The following is a 25,717-nucleotide window of genomic DNA, read 5'->3' as shown; positions in this document are numbered from 1 at the left end:
TTACGTAGTTAGTATATATCTGCCTAAAATCTGATTACCTTCTGTTCAGATCACAAAAGTAACCATTGTTAAAAGTATGTGTCTCTTAATTAGATTAATATCCCTTTTTTTTTTGTTATTGCATTGATACAAATGTGATCCTAAGAAATATCAAAAAGATATTTTTCTCATGTCCCATTTTCTACTGAGCTATTGTAAAACATGTTATTTCTTTAACTTTCAATTACAGTTTTTTTCAATTTTTTTAAAACATTTTTATTTATTTTTGAGAGAGAGAGAGAGAGACAGAGTATGAATGGAGGAGGGGCAGAGAGAGAGGGAGACACAGAATCGGAAGCAGGCGCCAGGCTCCGAACTGCCAGCACAGAGCCCGATACGGGACTCGAACCCACCAACCGTGAGATCATGACCTGAGCGGAAGTTGGACGCTCAACTGGCTGAGCCACGTAGGCACCCTCAATTACATTTTTTAATGGTAGTTGCTCTTTTCTTAGTCTATTGAAGAGTATTGGCCTTTCATTAAAAATAAGAAAAAAGTGGGGCACCTGGGTGGCTCAGTTGGTTAAGTGGCTGACTATTGATCTCAGCTCAGGTTATGATTCCAGACTCATGGGATGGAGCCCTGCATCAGGCTCTGTGCTGACAGTGTGGAGCCTGTTTGGGATTCTCTCTTTCCCTCTCTCTGCCCCTCCCCTGCTCAAACTCTCTCTCAAAAAAAAAAAATAATAATAATTAAAAAATAAAAAAGTAAAGAAGGGGCTTTGTCAGTTGAACTTCTGACTCTTGAGTTCGGCCCAGGTAATGACCCCAGGGTCGTGGGATCGAGCTCCTTGTCAGGCTCTATGATGAGTATGGAACCTGCTGAAGAGTCTCTCTCTCTCTCTATCTCTCTCCCCTCCCTCGCCCCTCCCCCAATCTCCTGAGTGCTCTCTCTCTCTCAAAAAAAAAAAAAAAAAAAAAAGAACTTCCTTTAAAAAAAAAACAAAGAAAAACAAAAGTTTAAATTAAAATACTAGATCTTTACTCTCCAGCCACATTCAGAGCTGTACTGACATAATGCACTGGATGGCTTTTTTGACTGATGTGGCCAGAAGGGAAGGTCCTCCCAAACTGTATTTTATTTCACTCGCAACAATCTTATCCAGTCTTGAACATCATTTCTTTTCATTAGCTTCTCTCTCCTTTCTTTTTATTATATATCAAGTGCGCGTGTGTGTGTGTGTGTGTGTGTGTGCGTATACACATACTTAATTGGTTACTGGAAAGCAGTATCTCAAAATATTAACGGTGTTAGCTCTGGATTATGGATTTTCAATCAGTATAAATTGTATTATAACTTTCTCAATTTTTTAATAAATATTTTACAGTGAGTCTAAGTTGTTTAATCAGAAATAAAGTTGTATTAAGATAAATGAATAAAAAGCAATGGCAGAACAGCTAAATCATGTATATAGAGTTAAAGTATCAAGTGACCAGATGGGTTCAGGGATCTGTGAATCAAATTATCAGGCTCTCTAATTTATTTGATTTGGGGCATTCTGTGCCTCTCATACTCTCTTGGAATCATTTGAACAGGGTCATTAATTACTATAATGACGTAAATCAAAAATTTATATTAGGTTTTATTTGGAATGAGTGTTGATATTTGTTATCTTTTTATACTACATATGCTATTGATGTTGATTTTTAAATCTATTTCATCACTATTCTGTATATCATTGATCTCATGGTTTTCAGAGTTTGCTCTTTACTAACGTAGATAAAATTTGTTTGAGAGGTTAAATTACTGCTATAAGCAGAAAAAGCATTTATTTTTAAGTTTTTCAAATTCTTCAACTACCCATGGCATGGTTTGTCCTTTTAAACAGATTTTAATCCCCTTCGTTCTTGTGATGTGTGCTTTTGAAGCAGTTCAGTTAACTACGCAGTTATCATCAAAAAGGTAAGGTGAATATTTAAGAAGCATTGGATTTGTCCATGTTGAGGCAGTCAGAGTAAACGTGATTACTAAGATGCTGTAAAATGATTGTTTATTATAAAAATGGGGAAAAAATGTTGTACCCTTGTAGCCAGAGTTCAGCTGTCATTAGAGAAAATTAGTTGATTAGAGCCTCTAGCAGACAAATATGCTTTCTCAACAATAAAATGTTATTAGAATATTATTCAAGCTAGCAAAGAGCTTCCCTAGAAAACAGTAAAATGTAAATGTTAAATTATAGTTAATGACTTGTTTATCATAGATATAACTGTGCTTACAAAACACAAGGGATATCATTCTCTTCTTTTGGGTTATTTCTTAAATATGTATGAGACAAATGTGTAACATTATTTCATTTTACATGGCTTTAAATGAACTGTTCTGCATGTCAATAATTTGCATAGTTTCTTAGTCTTGTTTTCTACACATTTGACAAGTGGAATGGGAATTATTCCTTCTAAGTTTTGAGAAATTTCTGAGCAGTCAGTCTTACGCAATCAAGACTCTGGAAGAGAAGCTGTCAACTCAACTATTTGCTTTTTTTAACCAATAAAATTGCCTCATCAGCATGGGACTGATCAGGCTCTTTGAAAGACACTTGAGATAAATATGAAGCTTCTTAGCAGTTATTCTTGAATCAAACTGGCATATTCAATGCTGAAAGAAATAACTAATATTAGCATAAATTTGCATACTCTTTTTGATGAGTTTAAGCCAGAACTGAGTTTAGCATATTCTTATGCATCTGCTGTAATAGTAATAATTTTACAAGATTTTCTTCCACCGTTTAAAAATAGTAGCAATTTCTTTCCGGTTTAATTTAGTATTTTTACAGCATATTTACATGAATTTAACATTGAAAACATACCTTGTCAATATCACATGAAAATAGTTAGATGCAATAAAAAAAACCTGGCAAACGACATGCACTTCTTGCATCTCTGTGAGCGGATACATGTTTGTTGGCAGGGATTTTAATGTGGAACAAGGAAGAGCTGGTGTGGTGTGGAATGAGAAGTGGAGGGTGTGTACGTGTGTAGTAACTGTGTCCTGAGACTGGCACAACAAAAGACTAACTATCAAGGTAGAGAACAGAGGCCAAGGAGACAAAGTCAAGACTTCAGAAATGTCTTCTCTGTTGAATTCTAAAGCTTTACAAGTCACTTGCATTTCCCCCTCAATGTCACAGTGACCCCTCAGATTTAATATGCCACAGGCTGAGCCCGGCAATTCCTTTTCTGCCCGGTGAGAACCAGCTCCTCACCTTGTCTTCTTTATCCGATTCATCACACAAGCCCAAGTCCATCGCTCCCTGCCTGCCACTTGCTAAAGTAGCCACTTGCTAAATATCACTGATAGCATCTCTCCTTTTTATCCTCATTTTCAATCTCAGCGTTTATGTTGCTAAGCATCTTCTTACAACACAATTTTTGAAAGCCTAGGGGTTAAGGTGGAGGCAGAATTTATACTAATGACTGGCTTGTTAGAGACATAATGCCAGGGATGGGTTCAGTATAACAAACCCGTGAGATGATTCTAACTGCTTTTCTTTTAACTCATTGCTTAAGTTAGTCTTAAACAAAGGTGAAGTAGAAAAGCTGTGTTCATATTATTTTATTTTTCATGACTTTAAAATTAATTTATCGGGGCACCTAGGTGGCTCAGTCGGTTGGGCCTCCGACTTCGACTCAGGTCATGATCTCGGTGTTCATCAGTTCGAGCCCCGCGTCGGCTCTGTGCTGACAGCTCGGAGCCTGGAGCCTGCTTCGCATTCTGTCTCTCTCTCTCTCTCTCTTTCTCTCTCTCTCTCTGCCCCTCCCCCCTCTCAAAAATAAAACATAAAAACATTAAAAAAAAATTAACTTATCTATTTTCTCAGCCTTGATAACTGGCTTCATCTCAGAAGACTTGTGTATTTTGGGTAGAGGTCATTAAAAGGAAGTATCCAGGCATGAAGATTACTTAATGGTTGATCCATTAAGGATGCTTTTGAAAACAACAAAAAAAGATGTTTTTGGTTTTAAACAATGAAAATCTAAGCAATAGTAGCTGAAATAGGGAATTATGTGTCTCACATAACATGGGGTGCAGAGGTTGGCAGTCCAGAGCTGGTGTGATGTCATCAGCAACCCTGCCTTTTTGCTTTTCCATTCTTAGAGTTTGGCCTTTCTCTTCATACCTCCATGCATCATATCTACCATCCAGGTAGGAAGAAGGACCATTAGGGGACGAGGCAAAGAGATGTGTCAGCTCGTTCTCCCCTCCCATCAGGGAAGCAGTGTCTTTCCCAAATGACCCATCCAACGTATTTCAGAGTATGTCTGAATGAGCAGAACTCCAAGGGGCACGTGTTCCTTCTAACCTGGAAGGTGGTTAGAGAGAAAGAAGTTGTGGCTTGGAGTGAGTGTTGGAAACAGACAACCCAAAGTGTCTTTCACAGCTGATGAGGATATTTTCAGGCCAGTCTATTTCACACATGAGGTGACATGGAATTTGAAGACCTTCCTCACCTTCATCATGCATCAAAGCATAAGAGAGTACTGGACAGCAGTGGAGAATGAGAAGAGTTTTAGAATTACAGAAGGATTCAACAACCAACCAAATAATGAGACCTAAAAGGGATAATTTTCAGTTCTATATTTGAGTACATACTCAACTATACAAGAGAGCCATGGCTAAACAGTAGTGATTGAAAAAGAATGTGTGTGTGTGTGTGTGGGGGGGGGGGGGGGGTGCTAAATTGTGATCCAGCAGCCAAAAAGCTAGTTTCTCATGCCCTGCACTAATTGAAATGAACGTAAGATGTTTTGAAACTATCACTTTGAATATTCTGTTTTGTTCTGTTAGATGTTTTGATCTTCAGGATGTATGCTCCCGTATTTAGGAATCCAAATTTGAATCAGACTTACACCAATATCGAATCACTTTTATTGGAAGAGCACTTTCCAGGAGACATTCTATTAAGCCAGCTTAATTTTTTAATTAATTTTATATGAGGTAATTTTAAGTTACTTCCAAATGTTTTCATTTTGATTTTTAATTTATTGAAATTATTTTTATTGAGGTCAATTTTTAAAATTTTGGTTCCTTTATCTAATTTTTATCTCTCGTAAAGTCTAAGAATTTTTAGCTCATGCTGGTGTGATTTTTTTTTTTTTTTTTTTTCGTAATGGTTATTATCTCCAGCAGGTCTAATGTACCTAGGTCAGATTATAGACCTGGTTTTTGTCAAGAAGGTTTGCTTCCTCCATCATTGCTTTGTCAGTTACAGATTTTACCCTGAGTGGTTTTAGCTTTCTACAGCGTTATCTGGTGTTGTTTCCACCGCATCTGATTTTTTCTGGGTCAAATTTTGTAGTGTTCTCTGGACCCAAAAGGAAGAAGTTAAGTCAGTCTTGTATCTACAAGAGATGTCACAACGTGTAGTAGTAGCCATTTTCAATTTTATTTTACGCCGATTGCTTCTACCGTTCATTTAGCACGTGATGTTTTCAATTTCCGTTACGTTCCAGCCACTGTTCTAGCTGCTGGTAATACACTGGTGAATAGGGCTTACCATCTACTCAGTGAGACAAATAATAAATAAAACGTTTGCCCTAAAATGTCAGGTTGTGTTAAATGTCAGGAAGAAAAATAGATTGGAGAGACATTTAAGCAGAGACAGGAATAAACACAGAATGAACCATGAAACCGTACGAAGAAAGAGCACTTTCAGGTAGAGAGGGTGTGGAGCACGCAGAGGGCCTGAGGTGAGACCATGTATTGGAAGGACAGCACCCGGGCCAGGCGTAAGTGGAGGGTGCTAGCAGGAGAACTGGAGGAAGTAAAGCTGGAGAGGTAGGCAGGGACCAGATCATATGAGGCCATTTAGGCCAAAGTTCGGACTTGCAAAATTTTCCTAGTTGTGGCAAGAAGCCACTGGAAGGGCTCAAAGGCTCCTTTGTCTGTTGTATGGATAATAACTTGGGGACAAGAGTCAAAGCAGGGAGATCAGTTAAGAGACCATTAGAGATGAGCGATCATAGTGTGTCGGTGGAGGTGGTAAGAGGGAACATTCATTATCATTTGTATAAAAACCCAGTAGCATGTCTTTGTTTCCTGAATCGGGGGGTATTCATGGGACAGACTCATAGGATCTAGGTGCTGAGTAGTGGGAAAACATCTTAGAGATAAAACACCCAAACTCATCTGCTTTTAATGGAAATGTTACATCCAGGACAGGAAAATAATAATCCCATCCTCCTGTCACAGTGATTTGATCACCATAGGTATCGAACACTCTGTTACTTTTATGCCTTCTTGTCTGAACACTATATGAATAAAGCAAGGTGAACAAAGGACACATTCAGGGAAAATGGTAAGTGTGCTGAAGTTTTCTGAGAGGAGACAGTGCCTTGGGGAGACATTGTGCATCATGGCTGGGGAGCAGAGGCCCTGAGGCCAGACACGCTGTGCTGAAAGTCGGCCCTCTCACTAGCTGTGTGACTTGGGCAACTTCTCTGTTCCTCAGTCTCCACAGAATAGTTCAAAATTTGCTCTGGAAAAGGTTTTTCCTTGTTGTTAATTAAGTCTTAGATCAGACATCATACTGTCCGATGTACTTTTCTTAGTCAGCTGCCCTCCCCTCAAATTCCTAGGTAATTTAGGTAACTCATATGGTGATGAACTGTTTCTTATTTTTCTGTCTCACACCCTGTTGTGGGCTCAGTTGTACACCACCCCCCCCCCCAGCCCACCAGAGACATATGTTGAATGGGACTATATTTGAAATAGGACCTTTAAAGAAATAATTAAGGTAAAATGAGGTCATATGAGTGGGCCCTAATCCAATACAACCAGTGTCCTTATAAGAAGAGGAGATCAGGACACAGACACAAACAGAGGAGAGACTGTGTGAACACAGAGGGAGAACATGGCCATCCCCAGGCCAAGGAAAGAGGCCTCAGAAGGAGGGCAGCCATGTTGACACCTTGATCTCAAACTTAGCCTCCAGAACTAGGAGAGAACACATCGCTGGTGTTGAAGCCGCCCGTCTGTGGTACTTTGTTATGGCAGCTTCAGCAAACTAATGCACACCCTATGAACTCTGTAAGGGCAGAGATCATATCTTTCACTGTGTCCTTAATTGTATCTAAAGTTTTGTTACAAGGAGTAAGAAAGAAATCAGTAGTAGTAGGCAGGCAGGCACTGTATTAGATACTTGACATGTATTACTTGACTTAATTTTCCCAACAGTACTATGAAGTAGCGGTTACCCTGCCCATTCTATAGATAGGGAAGCCGAGGCTAAGAAGATAGTAAGTCTTCATACCATCAGGTGTGTTTTACTTTAAAAAGGGTTGCAGAACATCATCTGTGTCCCACAGTAAAACATGGTTTTAGAAAAACATTTAAAAATATCAAACAAAACTTCAAAAAATATATTTAAAAGTCTGTTGCATTTTTTTTTTTTTACATTTTTTTTCACTTTAGAGAGAGAGAGAGTGCAAGTGGGGGAGAGGGGCAGAGGAAGAGAAAGAGAATCATAAGCAGGCTCCATACTCTGAGTGGGAGCCTAACGCGGGCTCGATCCCTCAACCTCAGGATCATGACCTGAGCTAAAATCAAGAGTCGACCGTTCAGCTGACTGAGCCACCCAGGCACCCCAAATCTGTTGCATTTAAATTGCCTTTATTTTTTAATTCTTGTTCCCGAAGAACTACAGCCATAGGGTAGAATTTTTGTTTCACGGATTTTGATTCAAAGAAGGAAAGCAGTTTGAAATAATTGGGGCTGTGTAAATTGGGGTAGATTCTGTAACTGGAACCATTAAAGCCCATGCTTTCATCGAGATTACTACTTTGAGAATTGATACTTTGGACAGAAGGTTGTACTGAATGACCTTTGCGCTCTCCACAAACTCTTAGTTTAACACACTTCTTGTATGTCTGCTACATCAGACTTGCTTTGAATGGTAACAGCACTTCACTTAGGATAAGTCTGACTTGTGCTACATATCTATGTATGTGAACTATTGAGTTACATTTCTATATTTCAGACCTATAGTTAGAAAAACAATTATGTCTTAAAAAGAAGTCAAGGATTATTTTAGACTAGGAGCACTGATTTTAGACTAGTTGAAATGGAATTGTGTAATGAAATTCAATAATTGATCACATGAGTTTGCCTGGGAGAAAAGACTTTTTTAGAACATTAAATTTATAAATGAGATGAGAGAAATCTGCAGCTTTCTTGCACCTCTGTAGTGTATATAGAAATTTAAAATTCTATGAACACTTTCCATTGTTGTTTTCTATTTGGACTTATGAGAAAAGCACCAGTTGATTTTAGGATTTGCATTTTCTCCCTTTTATTATCTAATTGCTGTGATACCTTAATGCGGAGGGAAATTTGTCCATTTCTTCAACTAAAAAAGCTAAGATTCTGTATTACCCACGAGCATTAAATTTTTCATTGCCTTGTTAAGGAAATCAAGTAGGCATGCTGTGATTTTTTTTTTTAAGCCTTGACCAAAATCTTACATCTTACATAAAAATTAACTCAAAATGGACCACAGATTCAGACTTTTAGGAAAAGCATCAAAGAAAAATCTTTGAGATTTGGGCTAGGAAAAGAGTTAGGCTTGACACCAAAACCATGGTCCATAGAAGGAATAATTGATAAGTTGGACTTGATGAAAATTAAAAGCTTTTGCTCTGCAAAAGAGAAGACCCTGTTAACAGAATGAAAAGACAAGCCCATACTGGCAGAGCATAGTTACAAACTGTGTATCTGACCAAGGACTACTATCTGGAATATGTAAAGAACTCTCAAAACTCAACAGTACACACCAGACAATTTAATGACAAAATGAACAGAAGACCTGAGAGCATATACAGATGGCAGAGAAGCTGAAGAAAAGATGTTCAGCATTGCTAATGATTAAGGAAATGCGTATTAAAACCACAGTGAGGTATCGTTACACAACAATCAAAATAGCTAAGATAAAAAGTAGTGACACCAAAAACTAGTGAAGATGCCAAGAAATTGCTCTCAGATATTACAAATGAGAACATATATGGTATAACCACTCTGAAAAGAGTTTTAGTTTCTTATAAAACTAAACACACAACTGCCATAAGATCCAACAATTACACTCTGTAGTATTTTTCCCAGAGAAATCTACTGTACCCAGGTGTTTATAGCAGCTTTATTTGTAATGTCCTTCAGTGCTTAACATGGTTAAGCAGGCTGTGGTACATCCACAAATGGATTACTACACAGCAATAAAACGGATGAAACTATTGATACATACAGTACCTCAGATGAATTCAAGAGAATTAAGCTGAATGAAAAAAAATAGATTCCCAAAAGGTCACAAAGTATTACATAAATGATTCGACTTACACAACAGTCTTGAAATGACGAAATTATAGAAATGGAGAAGAGTTAGTGGTTCTCATGGGATTAGGCAGAGGGTTGGTGCAGGGAGGATAGATGTGGCCTAAAAGAGCATCATGAGGGATCCTAGTAATGATGGGAATGTTCTGTATCTTGACAGTATCACTGTCAATATCCTTGATGCGATACTGTACGATAGTTTTGTAAGATATTACCTTGGGGGGAACTAGGCAAGGGGTACCTGAGATCCCTCTATATTATTTCTTGTAATTGCCTGTGATTATCTCAAGGTAAAAAGCTTTATTAAAAAATCATAATTCGTGTCCCTTTCCTACTGTTGAAATAAATATTCAAAATGTTACATAACATTTTTGGGTTCCGGCCCGTCACTGTATGTCAATTGCCAATGATAACACGAAAAGAGCTCTTTTCCAAAAAAGTAGTATTCTCAGAAGAAAAAGTGCTAACAGAATATTGGATTATTTGGTTGTTGTAATTTTTATTTTGCGGTGCTTTTAAAATGTGCCTGTTCTATTATGTGTAATCTATCTTTATTTTTTTCCAGCCTTTTTCTCATGGTTCTCGTCATATCAGACATTATGGCTTTGGTAAGGCATTATTGGATATTCAGTGTAAATAAGATTGAGAAGTTAAGTGCTGATTTAATTTAATCAAGAGAAATATGAATGCATTTCTGTACATGAAATCCTTAGATATTAAGTTAAAAGTACTGGCATAATTTACACATATAAATTACTTTCTTTTTATATGACTTGTGCAGGAAGGGTGTTCTTCTGAAGGTATCAGAAGTCTTCCCACTTGATTTATTTCAATCTGTCATTTTATACCTAGTCTTCCATGGTGCATTATGTCTGAAATGAACCTTCCATAGGAAGTTAACAGGAAAAGCTAACTTTAGATATAGGTAATACATCATTTCCGTGCTTGAAATGTTGATTATTTTAACCCTTCTCTCAGATTGAGAGAAGGGAGGAAAGGAAGGAAGGAAAGAGGAAATAGAGCTTTTTAAGTTGGAAAATGTTACCAAGTTGATGGCTCTAATAAGGGAGTTCTGAGTAAAGAGCAGGTAGGTGAGCCTCTCGTATGGAGTATATTCACAAAAAGAACATACTTTACACCTGCAAGTTCAGGGGGTTCTCAAAACTGCTCTCAGGTTTGATAATTCGCTAGAAGGATGAAACTCACTGAAAATTGTTATATACGCAGTTATGGTTTATTATAGGAAAGGATACAGATTGAAGTTAGCCAAGGGAAAAAACTCAGAAGGCAGAGTCTAGGAGGGGACCTCTGGTCCTCTTGTCCTTATGGAGTCATGACAGCATCCATGTGTGACGTACACAGGGAGTCCTGCCAACCAGGCTCACCAGAGCCCCCGTGTCAACTTTTTAATGGGGATCAATCACATTTTGTTCCCTTGGCTGACCTTTAACGTCCAGTCCTTCTAGAGGTGGAACTGATACCACATGGCCCAAAGCCCCCAAAATAAGATTGTCCAGTGGCTAAGGCTCCAGGCAAATACACCCATCAGGCATGACATCCCATGGGGCTAGATGTCACCCCAAGTAACTAAAGGCAAAGGCCAGACCTCTCTTTGGGCAAAACTAATTCTTCACTATACAACATCCTATGCTAGAACTGATTAGAGACACCAAGTAGCATTAACTTCCCAAATCAGATTCCTAGTCACTTGATTTAGATGAGAGCATTTTTGTGTTCCATTGAACTGGATATCCAGTATATTTATGAAATTGATTACACATAATAATGTCAGGACAAATCAGCTTTCAATTTTTCTCAAAAGGGGCCAATAAACAAGACATATTAACAGAAGGGAATTTAAATTCTGATTAATTTTATAAAGAGTCATATTGCTTAATTTAGCTTACAAAGCCGTTTGTGGCCTAACTTCTGCTTACTTGACCCACATCACCTCGCACCGTGTTTTCTCCACACCAGCCTCACATTGGCCTTGCCATGCTATGCCTGGACTCTTGGCATTTATATAGGTTATTCCCTCTCGCAGGAACATACTTCTCTGATGTCCTCAGACTCCTCTTTCAACTGACTATTACTTTTTACTTAGATTTGTAGACTTTTTATTGGGACAGCCTTCCCTTCTACTCCATCTGGGGTATGTACCCCTTCTTCTATGCTCCCATAATTGCCTGTGTTTTCTAGTGATAACACTCTTCACACACACACACACACACACACACACACACACACACCCCTAATAATTTTGTTGAATTCACTAGATTATACAACTCCTGAGAGTTTATTTGTAGGACCTAACACAGTGATTAGCACATAGTACACTGCCAATAAATATTTGTTGATAAATGGATGTTACGGCTTTTTTCCACATAGGTCTTTGGTATTACATAGTGTCTTTTATTAAAATTGGTTATCTTTGGGGCACCTGGCTGGCTTAGTTGGTACACCCTGTGACTCTTGATCTCGGGGCCATGAGTTCAAGCCCCACATTGGGCATAGAGCTTACTGAAAAAAGAATTAAGTTAGTTATCTTTATTTCTAGTTATTCATAAATGTCACTTTTGTGTTCATTTGAATGGTAATGCTATACCTAGCTTTAGTCCAAGGAAAAATTCCTGGAAAGGGCATATTCTTCTAGCTTCTAGTTAGATATTGGTTATAAGAGGTCAGAAATCTGAAACCCATAATCCTAAAACATTGTTTTTCAGCTGAATCCAAATACCTTTGTTTTTGATGGAGCCCTATTTTGTTTTATTTTACAGCATTTTTTCTTCTTGGTCAAGGATTATGGCAGCTGGCTTGATATTGGAACAAGGTGCAGTATATATTCATGTAGAAATTCTTAACAGTACGGTAAAAAAAAAAAAAAAAAAGTAACTTGATACCTTAGTAGAAGGTGCCAGTTTGAGTTTTGAGGTAAGCATAGCAAGTAGCAATTATTTTAAACCTTTGGAAGTGAGACCCATCTCTCCAATTCTCGGCATTTTCTTGGGACAGTGTAGGGATCGATGGGAACCCTGGAGAGCAGGGAAGGTGCAAGAGACACTGCTTGAATCCGACCGGGATTTTCAGAGAAGGTCACTTCCAGAATCTGCGTGTTCTCCGTATCTGTCAATCTCTTTAGAGAAATGATGCTACTCAGTTGAAGTATGAAGTTTATGTGGCAGTGTCAATTGCATGTAATCATTATCTGCCCCTTAGAATCTTTAATATGAGAACATTTAATGTGGGAAACATACACCAGTGTTATTTAAAGTATAATCTGAACCAAAAGTCTATTTTTTTCTTTGTTGTGATTTGACTGTGAATGATTGCTGTAATCTGTTACATTTCTTCTCTTTGAAAGAAAGAGAGTGGGAGCACGAGTGGGGGAGGGACAGAGAAGGGAGGAGAGAGAATCCCAAGCAGGCTCCACACTGTCAGCACAGAGCTTGACATGGGGCTTAAACCCATGAACTGTGAGATCATGACCTGAGCTGAGATCAAGAGTCAGATGCTTAACTGACTGAGCTACCCAAGCAGCCCTAGACTGATTCTGTTTCATTCAGTCAACATTCATTCAGCACTTGCGTTGCTGGGAATTGTGTAGGCCTGGGTGAGACTGTTAGATCTTCTCTCCTTTCTTCCTACCTCTTAGGCAGCTCACTCCCGGTACTGCCTCGTTATTCATAGACGTGTTTGCCTCCCTGCCTCATCTGATTTGAATCTCTTTCATTCGATGTGTGCCAGGCATGTAAAGGTCCTCCCTAGGCCATTTTGTTTTCACTGCTCTTAAGCTTGAATGCTTAGGGAATGTTTTGGTGTCTCCTCCTCTGATCCCAAAGTGTCCAGACAAGATAACGGGTCAGAGCATGAGCTTTAGACCAGGGCAGCTAGGGTTGAACAGTTTCTGCCACATTTTAGCTGAGAGACCATCTGCAAGAGATCTAATCCCTCTCACCTCTCCCCTGTCTTGTGTAGTCGTCCGAATGAATTACTCCATGTAGAGTATTTAGCACAGTGTCCAGCATCTAATAAGCTTCAGTAAAGGCAACTATTAGTATTGATGTTATTCTAGTCTTTATCCTTCACACTGCTTCTTGTGTTTGACATACTTCCCTTTACTCTCCAAAGTTTGATTAATTTGTTTTCATCTTAGACATAGGCCAGAATTTTGTTTGGAACATATTCTTGTTAAATATAGTATTTTTGTGTGAGACTTCTAGGTTGTTTTTTTTTGTTTGTTTGTTTGTTTGTTTTTTAGAAAGAGAGTGTGTGTGTGTGATCAGGGAGACAGGGGCAGAGGGAAAGAGAGCATTTTAAGCAGACCGTGCTCAGCACAGAGCCCGATGCAGAGCTCGATCCTACAATCCTGGGAATATGACCTGAGTCGAAATCAAGGGTCGGACACTCAACCAACTGAGCCACCCAGGCACCCCTTTTCATCTTATTTTTAATTGTGGTAAAATACAGATAATAAAATTTACCATCTTAATGTTTTTTAAGTGTGCAGTCCAGCAGCATTAACTTCATTCCTACTGTGTAGGAATGTGATTATCACCATCACCCATCTCTAGCACCGAGAGTTAGGGTGAGCCTGACTGTAGAAGAGAATGCGGGCGCTTTTGGGGTAATGGAAATGTTCTGCACCTTAACAGTGATGATGGTCACCTGGGTGCACCATTCGTCAATACTCATCTAACTGGACACTTAAAAATTAGTTCCATTTTCCTACATATAAATTATACGTCAAAATTGACTCAGAAGGACAAATAGAAGAAAAACTGGCTAATAGCAAACAGATCTAAAATTGAAGCGAGTGGGTTATAGTATAAGCAGGCTCAGTTCTCCTCTTTCCTAGCAGGGACTGAATATATTATGTTTTAAATCGATGTATCAGTTAACAGCACCATAAAGACATTCGTGTTCAGGAGGTAAAGCACCAGAAGACCTAAAAAGGGAAGTGACTAAAGCAGCCACCCTGAGAAGCGGGTAAGGAGGAAGGAGGACTGTTGGTTTTCATTATAAATCTTTCTCCACTATTTTGTGTTTTTAGCACTGCATGTATAACTGATAAAAATGAAAGGAAAATGGATAAATGAGATGGGAGATCAGGAAATAGAGTCATAAGTGTAGAGCTCTTTCTAGCTCAGTTAGAAAGGAAAGGAGAGGGGCTGCTGGGTGGCTCAATCGGATAAGCGTCCGACGTGGGCTCAGGTCATGATCTCACGGTTTGGGGGTCCGGGCCCTGCGTCAGGCTCTGTGCTGACAGCTTGGAGCCTGGAGCCTGCTTTGGATTCTATGTCTCACTGTCCCTCTGCCCGCCCCGACTTGCACTTTGTCTCTCTCTCTCTCAAAAATAAACATCAAGAAAATTAAAAGAAAAGAAAGAAAAGGAGAAACATGGAGCAGAACCACATGGAACACCCTCACTTCTCTCTAAGATTTTATTGTCATTTCATTTAACTCATGAGCACGAGGAATATCATAGTCGGAAGGGATGAATGTCCCTAGATACATCAATGCTAATTACCCGTTGTCAAAGCTGGGGTTCTGGAGCCCGTATTGGGGTCCAAATGGAGTAAGCTTATTTGCAGAGTAGAATAGAGGCCGAGACTTACCCACAGGGTCAGAGCATGGCCGTGGACTGCAACACAGTGACCGCACGCCCAGTAGTTGGTTATTTGAGATCGGGGTCCTGAAAGACATGAGGAAGGCAGTTCGGAGACCAGGGAATCGGTTTACGTGGGTAAAAGGCAAAATAGGACAGAAGCTGGAACTTAAGTGGGAGGTCCAGGATGTCAGCCAGAGGATTGCCCCAGTCATACCTCAGCCACAAATAACCTACATTGGTGCCGCGCTGCAGTGTTTACGGTGTCTGCTAACACGATATTTCATGTGATCTTTACCACAACGCTGTCAAGTAGACATTTTCCACAGGAGCTGTATTTACTGCCTTCATTTTAGAGATGAGGACACTGTGGCCCTACAGAGACTGTGACTTGTAGAGAAGGCTGCACAGGTCCGCAGGACGGCACCTGACGAGCCGCCGTGGTCTGTAGTATCCCCACTGCCTGTCGCTGCCTCTACTTGCGGTGAATTTCCCAAAGCCTTTGTTGTGTACCTCTGCTAAGCCCTTTTTTAAAAGTGGCTTTGTGTCTGATCCTGTTTGTGATTGTTGCAAAGGAACCATTCAGTGCAGAGTTTTGAGCACTGTACATTTAGGATTTAAAGGAGGAAGAAATATCGATGAGGAGGGAAGGAGCCAAAAGTAGTTGAGTCTGCGCTTTGAGGCACAAAAGTTTTCAATTTTTACGCAGTCCAATTTGCCTATTTTTGTTACCTGTGCTTGCGTGATCTTTTTTCAGAGTCTTTGAGCCATTGCAAAACTTGTACTTAACCTCTAGCATGACGTTCTCCCTGGCACTTGCATGGTACCTCCAGGCCTATTTCCCGCATTCCTTTACACAACCATCATGGGAATAAAGTGTTCATCAGAGCACAAGATAATTGCAGAAAGAGAGACTATAGACGCATAAGACAAGCATTGAGCATCATTCACACCAAGGGAAACAGAATGGTGCATTAGCACCCACGGGTCGGGAACGCTTTGATGACCCCCACCCACTCTGCAGGGCTAGCCAGGAGAAAAGGATGTTAACTCCATGTTTCATGCTATAATTTACTTATGATATTTATGAAAATATTATATAATTGGTTAATGCTACAGAGGGTTAAAAACTACGCTGTAGAAATATTTTGTGCTAATAGTATTTTTTTGTAATGGGAGCTGCCCTTCACATATGGTGACCACATGTACAGGTTTATCTGGAAGGGTCCTGGTTTATGTCTGGTGTCCTAGTATAATCCTTACACCCTCATTGATAGAGCATTAAAATCCAGAGGGGATGGAAAGGTGATAAAGGCATAGGCAGTTAATTAAGTTAGGTTAAACCGCACTTCAGCTCCAACTCAGGGCTTTGCCCTCACAGATCTAACTCCCTTCGGTGAAATGGGGTGCTTGCCCTGAGAGACTTCTCGAAGGCGGGTGAAATAGGAGACTTCAGAGCTCGGTTCTCTTCATCAGGCTGACGGCAGTGCCTCATAAGTCCCCACACACTCCCCTGGTCACCCCTTGCTCTGCTCTGCTCGTCTTCTTTGTCCCATATTATAATGTCCAAAACATGCCCTCGTAAGGAAGGAAGATGGTTGCAGAGGGGCGTGGGGGGTGGCAGGGGTTGGGATGGAGAAACAACCTGAAATCTGAGTTAGAGAAATTAGGCTTTCTAACGGAATCACCCGGACTGGGGCTGTAGCGGGACGATTTTGTTTTGCCGCTTCGCCTGTTGACATGTTAGAATTCTGTCATCTTCTCTTGGTGTCCTGTGTAGCGGTAACGGCACGCACCGCCTCGGCGAGCCGTGTGGTTCAGGCTCTGGTGGGCAGGAGTTGCTTCATGCATCTTTGCCGGCATCCAATTTCTTTTTTAATTTTTTTAATGTTTGTTTATTTTTGAGAGAGAGAGAGAGTGGGGAGGGGCAGAGAGTGAGGGAGACACAGAATCCAAAGCAGGCTCCAGGCTCCGAGCCGTCAGCACAGAGCCTGACGCGGGGCTCGAACCCACAAGCCGTGAGATCATGAGCTGAGCTGAAGTCGGACGCCTAACCGACTGAGCCACCCAGGCGCCCCGGCATCTAATTTATTGCGAGGAAGAGGCTTGGATAATGGCTGGAAAAGAGGCTTCAAGAGACCGAGCTAAAGCACCATACAATCAGGTTCACATATCAAAAGCTCATTGTTGTACTTTTTCCTGCATTCTGTTTGTGAGAAAGTTGCTTTTTAAGTTTTGGGTTTCTCATTATTCCTGTGTGAACGTATATATGAAAAGCTGAGTTGTTTCTTATCATGTTGCAGATGTTACTAAACTTATTGGCAGTGTTTCCTTACCAGGCCCGAGTTATTTGAATTATGTTCCTGCGGTAGTTTTCCTTTGTGACTAATTTTACTTCTAAACTCCTTTTTATTAGTAATACAGTTAATAACTCCAGCTCTAATATGCCTGTTATACACAAGGATGGAATGTTGTCCTTTTGTCCTTACTAAGTGATTGCTTTATGAACACAGAAAAGGTGAGACTGTGTCCCAGGATTCTCGAGGGGACTGGGAGCTCACCAGCCCTGCGAATGTGGTCTGCGTGTGGCTACGATGGTCATAATGTCAGCGTGGCGATTGCAGTGGGTTTTCAAAATAGGTTTGCGAGATTCCTCAGCAATTAGTTTCAGATTAACAAATAAGTAACAGTTTCTTTAGAAATAAAGATTGTAGGGGCGCCTAGGTGTCTCAGTTGGTTAAGTGTCTGAACTCTTGATTTTGGCTCAAGTCATGATCTCTTAGTTTGTGAGTTTGAGTCCTGCATCAGGCTCCGCACCTACGGTGTGGAGCCTGCTTGGGATTCTCTCTCTCCTTCTCTGTCTCTCTCTCTCCCTCTCTCTCAAAATAAATGAAATTTTTTAAAACTTTTAAAAATAAATAAAAATAAATAAATAAAGATTGTGTTGGGATGCCTGAGTGGCTCACTCAGTTTAAGTGCCTGACTCTTGATGTCGACTCAGGTTGTGATCTCACAGTTCATGAGTTCGAACCCCATATTAGGCTCAGTACCTACAGTGTGGAACCTGCTTGCGATTCTCTGTCTGTCTGTCTCTCAAATAAACTTAAAAAAAAGTAAAGATTGTATTATTAGGGCCTGAGATGGTATTTGCGTTTATGTGTATAGGCCAATATGTTTCAAAATGCATCTTCTGAGCAGATTTTATCAGAGTTAAATTGAGAATCTTACAGGAATCTACTCCAGCCAGTGTCGTCAGCTGAGCCTGTGGTTCTCTGGAGGACCTTGTGGCATCAGGTGTTCTTTTAACAGCCGTGTGAAAAATATTCTGCCCAGGCCATAAAACTGAGCTGGGCTGACAGAGCTACAATGTAGTATTTTCTTCTTTTGATCTTTTATACTGTATCTTCATTCATAGCAGGTCATAAACTTAACAGAGTACTGCCTTTTATATGGTGTACTGAAAGAAGTGCATTTCTTAAAACTAGAGAAAAAGTCCTTTGAGGTCATTTTCATAACTATAAAAACATATTTAAATTTATGTTCTAAATGTGTTTGGTGTGAAGTGAATAGAGGCAGGATCATCGGTTTGATTGGTTTGATTTGATAGTGGTGTTCATTTGGAGTTGTTTCCTGCATGCACTGTTGTTATACTTCATTAAAATACAGATGATGACGGGCGCCTGGGTGGCTCAGTCGGTTAAACGCCCAGCTTCTGCTAAGGTCATGAACTCACGGTTCGTGAGTTCAAGCCCCACATCGGGCTCTGTGCTGACAGCTCAGAGGCTGGAGCCTGCTTCTGATTCTGTGTCTCCCCCTCTCTCTCTGCCCCTCCCCAGCTTGAACTCTGTGTGTGTGTGTCTCTCTCTCTCAAAAATAAATAAAAACATTAAAAAATTTAACAAAAATACAGATGGCCACTCAAGTGTCATTTCTCTTTAGATATAATGATAACTTCTCATTATGTTCAATACTATTTTAATATCCTCTGAAATATCACTAATAAGTGCGATAAAATATCTTTACTCTTATAATGAATACTAAGCTTTATTAAAAATCAGTGATTCTCAAACTTGTCTTCTCCAGTACATCCGACAGATTTGACCTGCTTCCGTTGCCCCTTACCCTGATTGAAAAGTACAATCAACCTTTTATCTATCACCCCTTGTACAGGCTGAATAGGCCTTCCTGGTGATTCTGTACGCCCCTCCACACAGACACCCTGTCCCTCTACCAATCACACATGTACACCTTGAGAATTGCTGATTTAAATGATGTCAGAATAGTCAAGGCGAGAGAGTGGGTACCAAGACCTGATTGATGGAAAATATCACAAGCTGAATGCCTTATGGCTCAATTGCATGAAGGTGATGAGCTTCACGACTGTTTCCTGCCAATAATGTTAGCTTAAATGGGCCCAAAGTTTGTGATTTCAGGCCACTCGAAGGAGATAAGTGATCTATAAAATACCTCTTATAAACAGACTTCCATTAAATTTAGGGATAGTCACCTATCTACTGGTGTCATGAAACTTACCTTGTTAAGAAACCAAGTCATATTTAATATTTATTTGTTTTAAAGTAATTTAGGAGCACCTGGGTGGCTCAGTCAGCTAAGGGTCCAACTCTTGCTTTTGGCTCAGGTCATGATCTCACGGTTTGTGGGATCGAGCCCCAAGTGGGGCTCCACGCTCTTAGCCCGCTCACGTGCGTGCTCTCTTCTCCCTCTTTCTCAAAATAAATAAATAAGCTTTTTAAAAAATTTAAAATATTAAAAACATTTAAAATAATTGAAAGTGTTAAAAGTGATAAAAGGTCTAAAAAAGCAGAATCTGGGAGATAGTAGCTTTGACTTAGAGATTCATAAAGAAATGTATCCTTTTTCCTTTGTTTAGATTCCTTGACTGAAACATTTACTTCCCTGAATTTGAATTTGGGTAATGTTTTTGGGGGTGGGGGGAGGGTAGCTGGTAGTTTCGTTGAAGTACTTCTAACTTCCATCAAAGCACAGAATGGTGTGCTCTAAAATGCCAAACCACTAAACCTGGGGATATCTTGGGGAGTCTGTGGATGTTATTCAGAGGGAGCAAGAATTAGAGGCCGAAAATTGTCTTTGTTTCTAAAAGCTGGATTTGGAAATTCAGTTTCTATCGGTGACAAAGACACAGGCAGTGCCAATACCAATCAGACATTTTCATAACACGTTGCAGTTATTGGACATACCTCGAAATATTTGTGCTCATCACTGCTTCTGTGACAAATTGGTTTTTTAACGTTTTGATACCTATTTCCAGATCATCGGGGTACCTGACTGGCTCAGTTCAAAGAGCATGTGACTCTTGCTCTCGGGGTTATGAGCTGGGTGTAGAGAGTACTAGAAATAAGTATATAGATAAACTTAAGAACCATCACCGGTATCTTTTTTAATTCTGTGTATTTTATGTATACATTTAGAAACAGTATTTAGAGAGCTCTCCTCTTTCCCATGTGTGTTGTGTCTTCCTGCAACATGTTTCTCTTTCTCTTTCTGTAGCATCAGCCACTACGTGATTGTCATGTCCATGACCATCGTTCTGGTGTTTCTCAACGGCCTGGCCCACCTGCTCACGACAAAGAAACTCAGACTCTGTGGCAAACCCAAAAGCCACCTCATATGATGTTGCCCAAGCCATCATTCAACATCTGGATCCTGCTTCCTGTTCTCCTTTTACACTAAACTCTTATCAAGGATTCAGTAAGAAAATGGACATTGATATACAGCATATTCTGCTCCTACAGAGAAAAAGACATGCGGAAGTCTGAGCTTACAGGTTATCTGCAATAAAGGAGCTTCCATTTTCTTGAGTTTCTGTGTGTATCAAATAGTGGTTCTGTCTGTGGAAGGGCATCGTGGACTTTCTCCATTTTCAGCTTCTTCCTTTAGCTGTCGGCCCCTCTCACTGAGCTTTTAGAGCACCTGGGACGGTCGGCTCAGCAACCGCGCAGCGTCCCCTAGATGCGGCCGAGAATGTGCTCCCGTGGGGGCGGTGCTGCTCACGTCCACGGCCAGCACTGGCTGAGCTTGGAGCAGGTCACCCGGCTGCACCACAAATCTTTATCGGCGCTCAGCCCTGGTTTTGCAAGGAATGATCACGCTAGAAAGAGAATCAGGATCTGTTCCTTACCGAACCTTCAGTAGAAACAGTGTTGGCAGGCGTTTGCCATTTTCCCTCGGAGTGCAGCGACACTGTCTTCTTAGTGCTCTTCAGGGTTTTCATAGTGTCCCAGCCAGGTGCAGGTTGACCATCCCTTTTTTTTTTCCTTTTTTTTTTTTTTTTTTTTTTTTTCCATTTCTGGATTCCCATTGGAATTTCTGTAGATAGAAAGGTAGAAAATACTTGGTATTTATGTCTGATTCGGAGAAAAATTTTTAAAGGATTAATTTTTACTTGTAGACTCCGTATCTGTTACCCGCATAGCTTTTAGCACATATTGTTTCAACAGAATTCTTTAAGTCAGTGTTAAACTTTCTGACCATATCATAGGAATAAGTGTTAAAATTGCTTATCTTTCTGGTTGGAAGATTCTAGCCCAAAGGCTTAGAGTCCTCTCACTAAATTTAAATTTCCATTTGTAAACTAATTCTAATGGACAGAATAGTTTGAGAGTAATTTTTATTTGGGTTTTTCATAAAGTGACCTTTATGTATCACTGTAGACTTGGCCTTTAGCCCATTGTGTGCCGGTAGATTTTGGCTGATGCTAAGCTTTGCTAGTCTGCGTCCCATTTTTTAAAAAATTCCTTTTGAGTTAAATTATTGCATTACTAGTTCACATTAATGACCAGGAAGCCCCCTACAAAATACTATCTTTTTTAAATTGGCCGGTGAGTGAACAAATACAATTTAGAAGATTCAAAAAGCAGTTTGGCAAAACGCACTTTCTTAATTTCTGCTTACAATGAAGTGCAGTAATAAGTCGTGATAGTACTTCATGTACCAATGACAGCACTATGGTACAAGAAAAGAAAGAGACGCAGATTTCAGTGTAAGACCACTTGCATCCGTGTCTGATATAAAATCTTGCTGGACAATTAAGCAGCTGCTGTCACAGATGATGGTATTGGCAGATACGGAACCCGTGAACTTTGACGTTGCTTCAGGATTTTTAATCGTTTTTTTTTCACAAGTCAGCGAAAATCGACTTTATAAACACCATTTAACTCCTTTTATGCTAGTTTTACCTTCCATCTTTTCCCAGATTTCCACACAGAGGAATTAATGAATATTTTATTATGACATTGTAAAAGGTGCTCAGCGATTTGCCTTTATTTTGCTCTTTGAAGCACGTCTTCATGTTGTCCCGTGTCCATGTGAGCTGACAAAAGAGCGATGTGTACTTGCAGCCGTGGGCTCGCCTTGCCGCACTGTTACCTGGACCCCTCAGACTTTGGGGAACAGAGTTCTAGACAGGCCTTTTCTGTTGTGCATCTTATCAAATATCTTCGCGTTTTGAAATGCATATTTTTACATTGAATAACAGAAAAAATAAATATTATTTAAATGTATTTCTGTTTAAGTCATTTACTTTTTCATTCTAACTATTAATACCAGATTTCCATATCAAACTTAAGACATTTGCTAGTTAGCATTTGCTTAAATTAGGAATTGCTATGGGAATTAAAGGCGGCATATCAGGTTGAGAAAATACTGAACAAAAAAGCCATGGTATGTCACGTGGACCGTGGATAAACCTTGGAGGATACTCTAAGGATTTAGGAAACTACCTGCAGTCTATTCATAATTAACCAATGTTTTAATTCTCTGTATTATTATATTTAGTATGCACTATTTAGAACACAAATGTCTTGGCACAAAAACAGACACTCAGATCAATGGAACAGAATAGAGAACCCAGAAATGGACCCACAAACGTATGGCCAACTAATCTTTGACAAAGCAGGAAAGAATAGCCAATGGAATCAAGACAGTCTCTTCAGCAAGTGGTGCTGGGAAAACTGGACGGCGACACACAGAAAAATGAACCTGGACCACCTTCTTACAACATACACAAAAATAAACTCAAAATGGATGAAAGACCTCAATGTAAGACAGGAAGCCATCAAAACCCTCGAGGAGAAAGCAGGCAAAAACCTCTTTGACCTTGGCCACAGCAACTTCTTACTCAACACGTCTCTGGAGGCAAGGGAAACAAAAGCAAAAATGAACTATTGGGACCTCATCAAAAAAAACCTTCTGCACAGCGAAGGAAACAATCAGCAAAACTGAAAGGCAACCAACAGAATGGGAGAAGATATTTGCAAACGACATACCAGATAAAGGGTTAGTATCCAAAATCTATAAAGAACTTATCAAACTCAACACCCAAAAAACAAATAATCCAGTGAAGAAATGGGCAAAAGACATGAATAGACACTTCTCCTAAGAAGACATCCAGATGGCCAACCAACACGTGAAAAAATGCTCAACCTCATGCATCATCAGGGAAATACAAATCAAAACTACAATGAGATACCACCTCACACCTGTCAGAATGGCTAACATTAACAACTCAGGCAACAACAGATGTTGGTGAGAATGTGGAGAAAGAGGATCTCTTTTGCATTGTTGGTGGGAATGCAAGCTGGGGCAGCCACTCTAGAAAACAGTATGGAGGTTCCTCAAAAAATTAAAAATGTGGGGCGCCTGGGTGGCTCAGTCGGTTAGGCGTCCGACTTCAGCTCAGGACACGATCTCGCGGTCTGTGAGTTCGAGCCCTGTGTCGGGCTCTGGGCTGATGGCTCAGAGCCTGGAGCCTGCTTCCGATTCTGTGTCTCCCTCTCTCTCTCTGCCCCTCTCCCGTTCATGCTCTGTCTCTCTCTGTCTCAAAGATAAACATTAAAAAAAAAAATTTTAAATGTTAAAAAAGGGATACAGGTATGTTGTTTCGAAGGGGCACATGCACCCCAATATTTATAGCAGCACTAGCAACAATAGCTGAAGTATGGCAAGAGCCCAAATGTCCATTGATGGATGAATGGATAAAGAATGTATATATATATATATATATATATATATATATATATACACACACACACACACACACACACACACATACATACATATATATGTATGTATATGTGTGTGTGTGTGTGTATATATATATATATATACACATTCTTTATCCATATATACATATATATACATATATATGTACACACATATATACATATATATGTACACACATATATACATATATGTACATATATACATATATGTATATATACACATATATATGTATATATATGTGTATATATACATATATATCCATACATATATGTATGTATGTGTGTGTGTGTGTGTGTATATATATATATATATATATATATATATATACACACATATACAAAATGGAGTATTAGCAATCAAAAAGAATGAAATCTTGCCATTTGCAATTATGTGGATGGAACTAGAGGGTATTATGGTAAGTGAAATTAGAGAAAGACAAATATCATATGAATTCACTCATATGAGGAATTTAAGATACAAAACAGAGGAACATGAAGGAAAGGAAGCAAAAATAATATAAAAACGGGGGGGGGGCATCAGCTCTGCAGGGGAGAGCCTGGTGAGCTCCTATATCTACCCTAGACACCGGCTGGTCAAGGGGCCTGAAGAGAGTGAGCTAAATTGACTCAGTCATTTGGGGCGGACCCGCCCCCCCCCCCCCATCCTTCGGGCAGTTCCAAGGACTCCTCTAAGGGACCAGAGAGAACTTGGTAATTTCTCACCTTTCCAGAGTCGTTCTTTATATATTGACATTTTCTCATCCTCTGTAAGATGCTTTGAAATGGGATTGTTATGGTACGTGTTTTCAGTACTATGGTAACATGTTGTAGCATTTTCACATTTTTGCATCAGCATGGTATGTAAAAAAGGTAGATGAGATTTCTGCACTTAATACAGTACAGAATAACTCATTCTATAACAAGGGTATTTGAGAAGTAATGTATCACTTACTAATTTCTTTAGAGACACAAACAGATCACAACTATTTTCAACTCGAACTGCAGTATTTATTTGCTGCCTAGCATTTCTCAAAGTATGTCCCTTAGAACATCGGTTACTTAGGATACAGATGTCATAATAAAAAGGGTTCCCTGATCAAATATATTTGAGAAGCACTTGGTCAAACAAAGTTAGTAGGTGTATTTATTGTAGTACTTAGGGAATTTAACTTGATCTACGCATTATGGAGGGAGAAAGATCGCAGTACACCAGCAGCTTCTACTTGCTTGGCTGGAGACCTATCTTAAAGTCTCCCCTCCAACTGGCGAGCATACTTTAGAAATGTTGTCATATACTTTGACACTTAAAACCTTAGTTTGTCACACTGTTTTGGGGTGTTGCATGTTTAATTGAATCTGTTTTCCTGAAAAGATTTTAACCCCTAATGTGGGAAAACTTTAAAATGTACTAGCAATTTGGGGTGCCTGGGTGGCTCAATCGGTTCAGCATCTGACTCTGGATTTCAGCTCAGGTCATGATTTCACAGGTTCATGAGTTTGAGCCCCGTGTCGGGCTCTGTGCTGGCAGTGCAGAGCCTACTTGGGATTCTGTCTCTCTCTCCCCCCCACCCCCTCAGTTTCTGCCCCTCCTCTGCTTGTGCTCTCTCTCTCTCTCTCTCTCTCTCTCTCTCTCTCTCTCAAAATAAATACACTTAAAAAGTGTACTAGCAACTTTACTTGCCTCTGTATAAATTATGCCTATGATGATTTAGT

General features: G+C 39.8%; 1 protein-coding gene and 1 long non-coding RNA gene across 11 annotated transcripts in view; one reads left to right on the top strand and one right to left on the bottom strand.

The window, feature by feature from the left end:
• Positions 1-20,803, top strand: part of PIGN (phosphatidylinositol glycan anchor biosynthesis class N) — a 103,576-nt gene extending 82,773 nt beyond the window's left edge. For 7 of the 8 annotated variants that reach the window (XM_078435174.2, XM_078435173.2, XM_078435176.2 and 4 more), the window contains 4 exons: positions 1,869-1,942; positions 9,924-9,966; positions 12,136-12,188; positions 20,493-20,803. In XM_078435174.2, coding sequence (XP_078291300.2) covers positions 1,869-1,942; positions 9,924-9,966; positions 12,136-12,188; positions 20,493-20,616 — 294 coding nt within the window. In that variant the 3' untranslated portion in view covers positions 20,617-20,803. The remainder of the gene's footprint in view (positions 1-1,868; positions 1,943-9,923; positions 9,967-12,135; positions 12,189-20,492) is intronic. The other variant, XM_078435175.2, reaches the window with a different exon arrangement.
• The window catches only part of LOC132666060 (uncharacterized), a 30,521-nt gene continuing 12,431 nt past the window's right edge, over positions 7,628-25,717 (bottom strand). For 2 of the 3 annotated variants that reach the window (XR_013551207.2, XR_013551208.2), the window contains exon 2: positions 20,757-21,311. This is a non-coding gene — a long non-coding RNA (uncharacterized LOC132666060). Of the gene's footprint in view, positions 12,492-14,973; positions 15,051-20,756; positions 21,312-25,717 lie in introns of those variants that run through there. The other variant, XR_009604439.3, reaches the window with a different exon arrangement.

This window comes from Panthera onca, chromosome D3 (assembly GCF_046562875.1).
Source record: "Panthera onca isolate mPanOnc1 chromosome D3, mPanOnc1 haplotype 2, whole genome shotgun sequence".
Classification (NCBI taxonomy): Eukaryota; Metazoa; Chordata; class Mammalia; order Carnivora; family Felidae; genus Panthera; species Panthera onca.
Note: the sequence above shows the minus strand (reverse complement) of the source record. Positions and strands in the feature narration are given on the sequence as shown.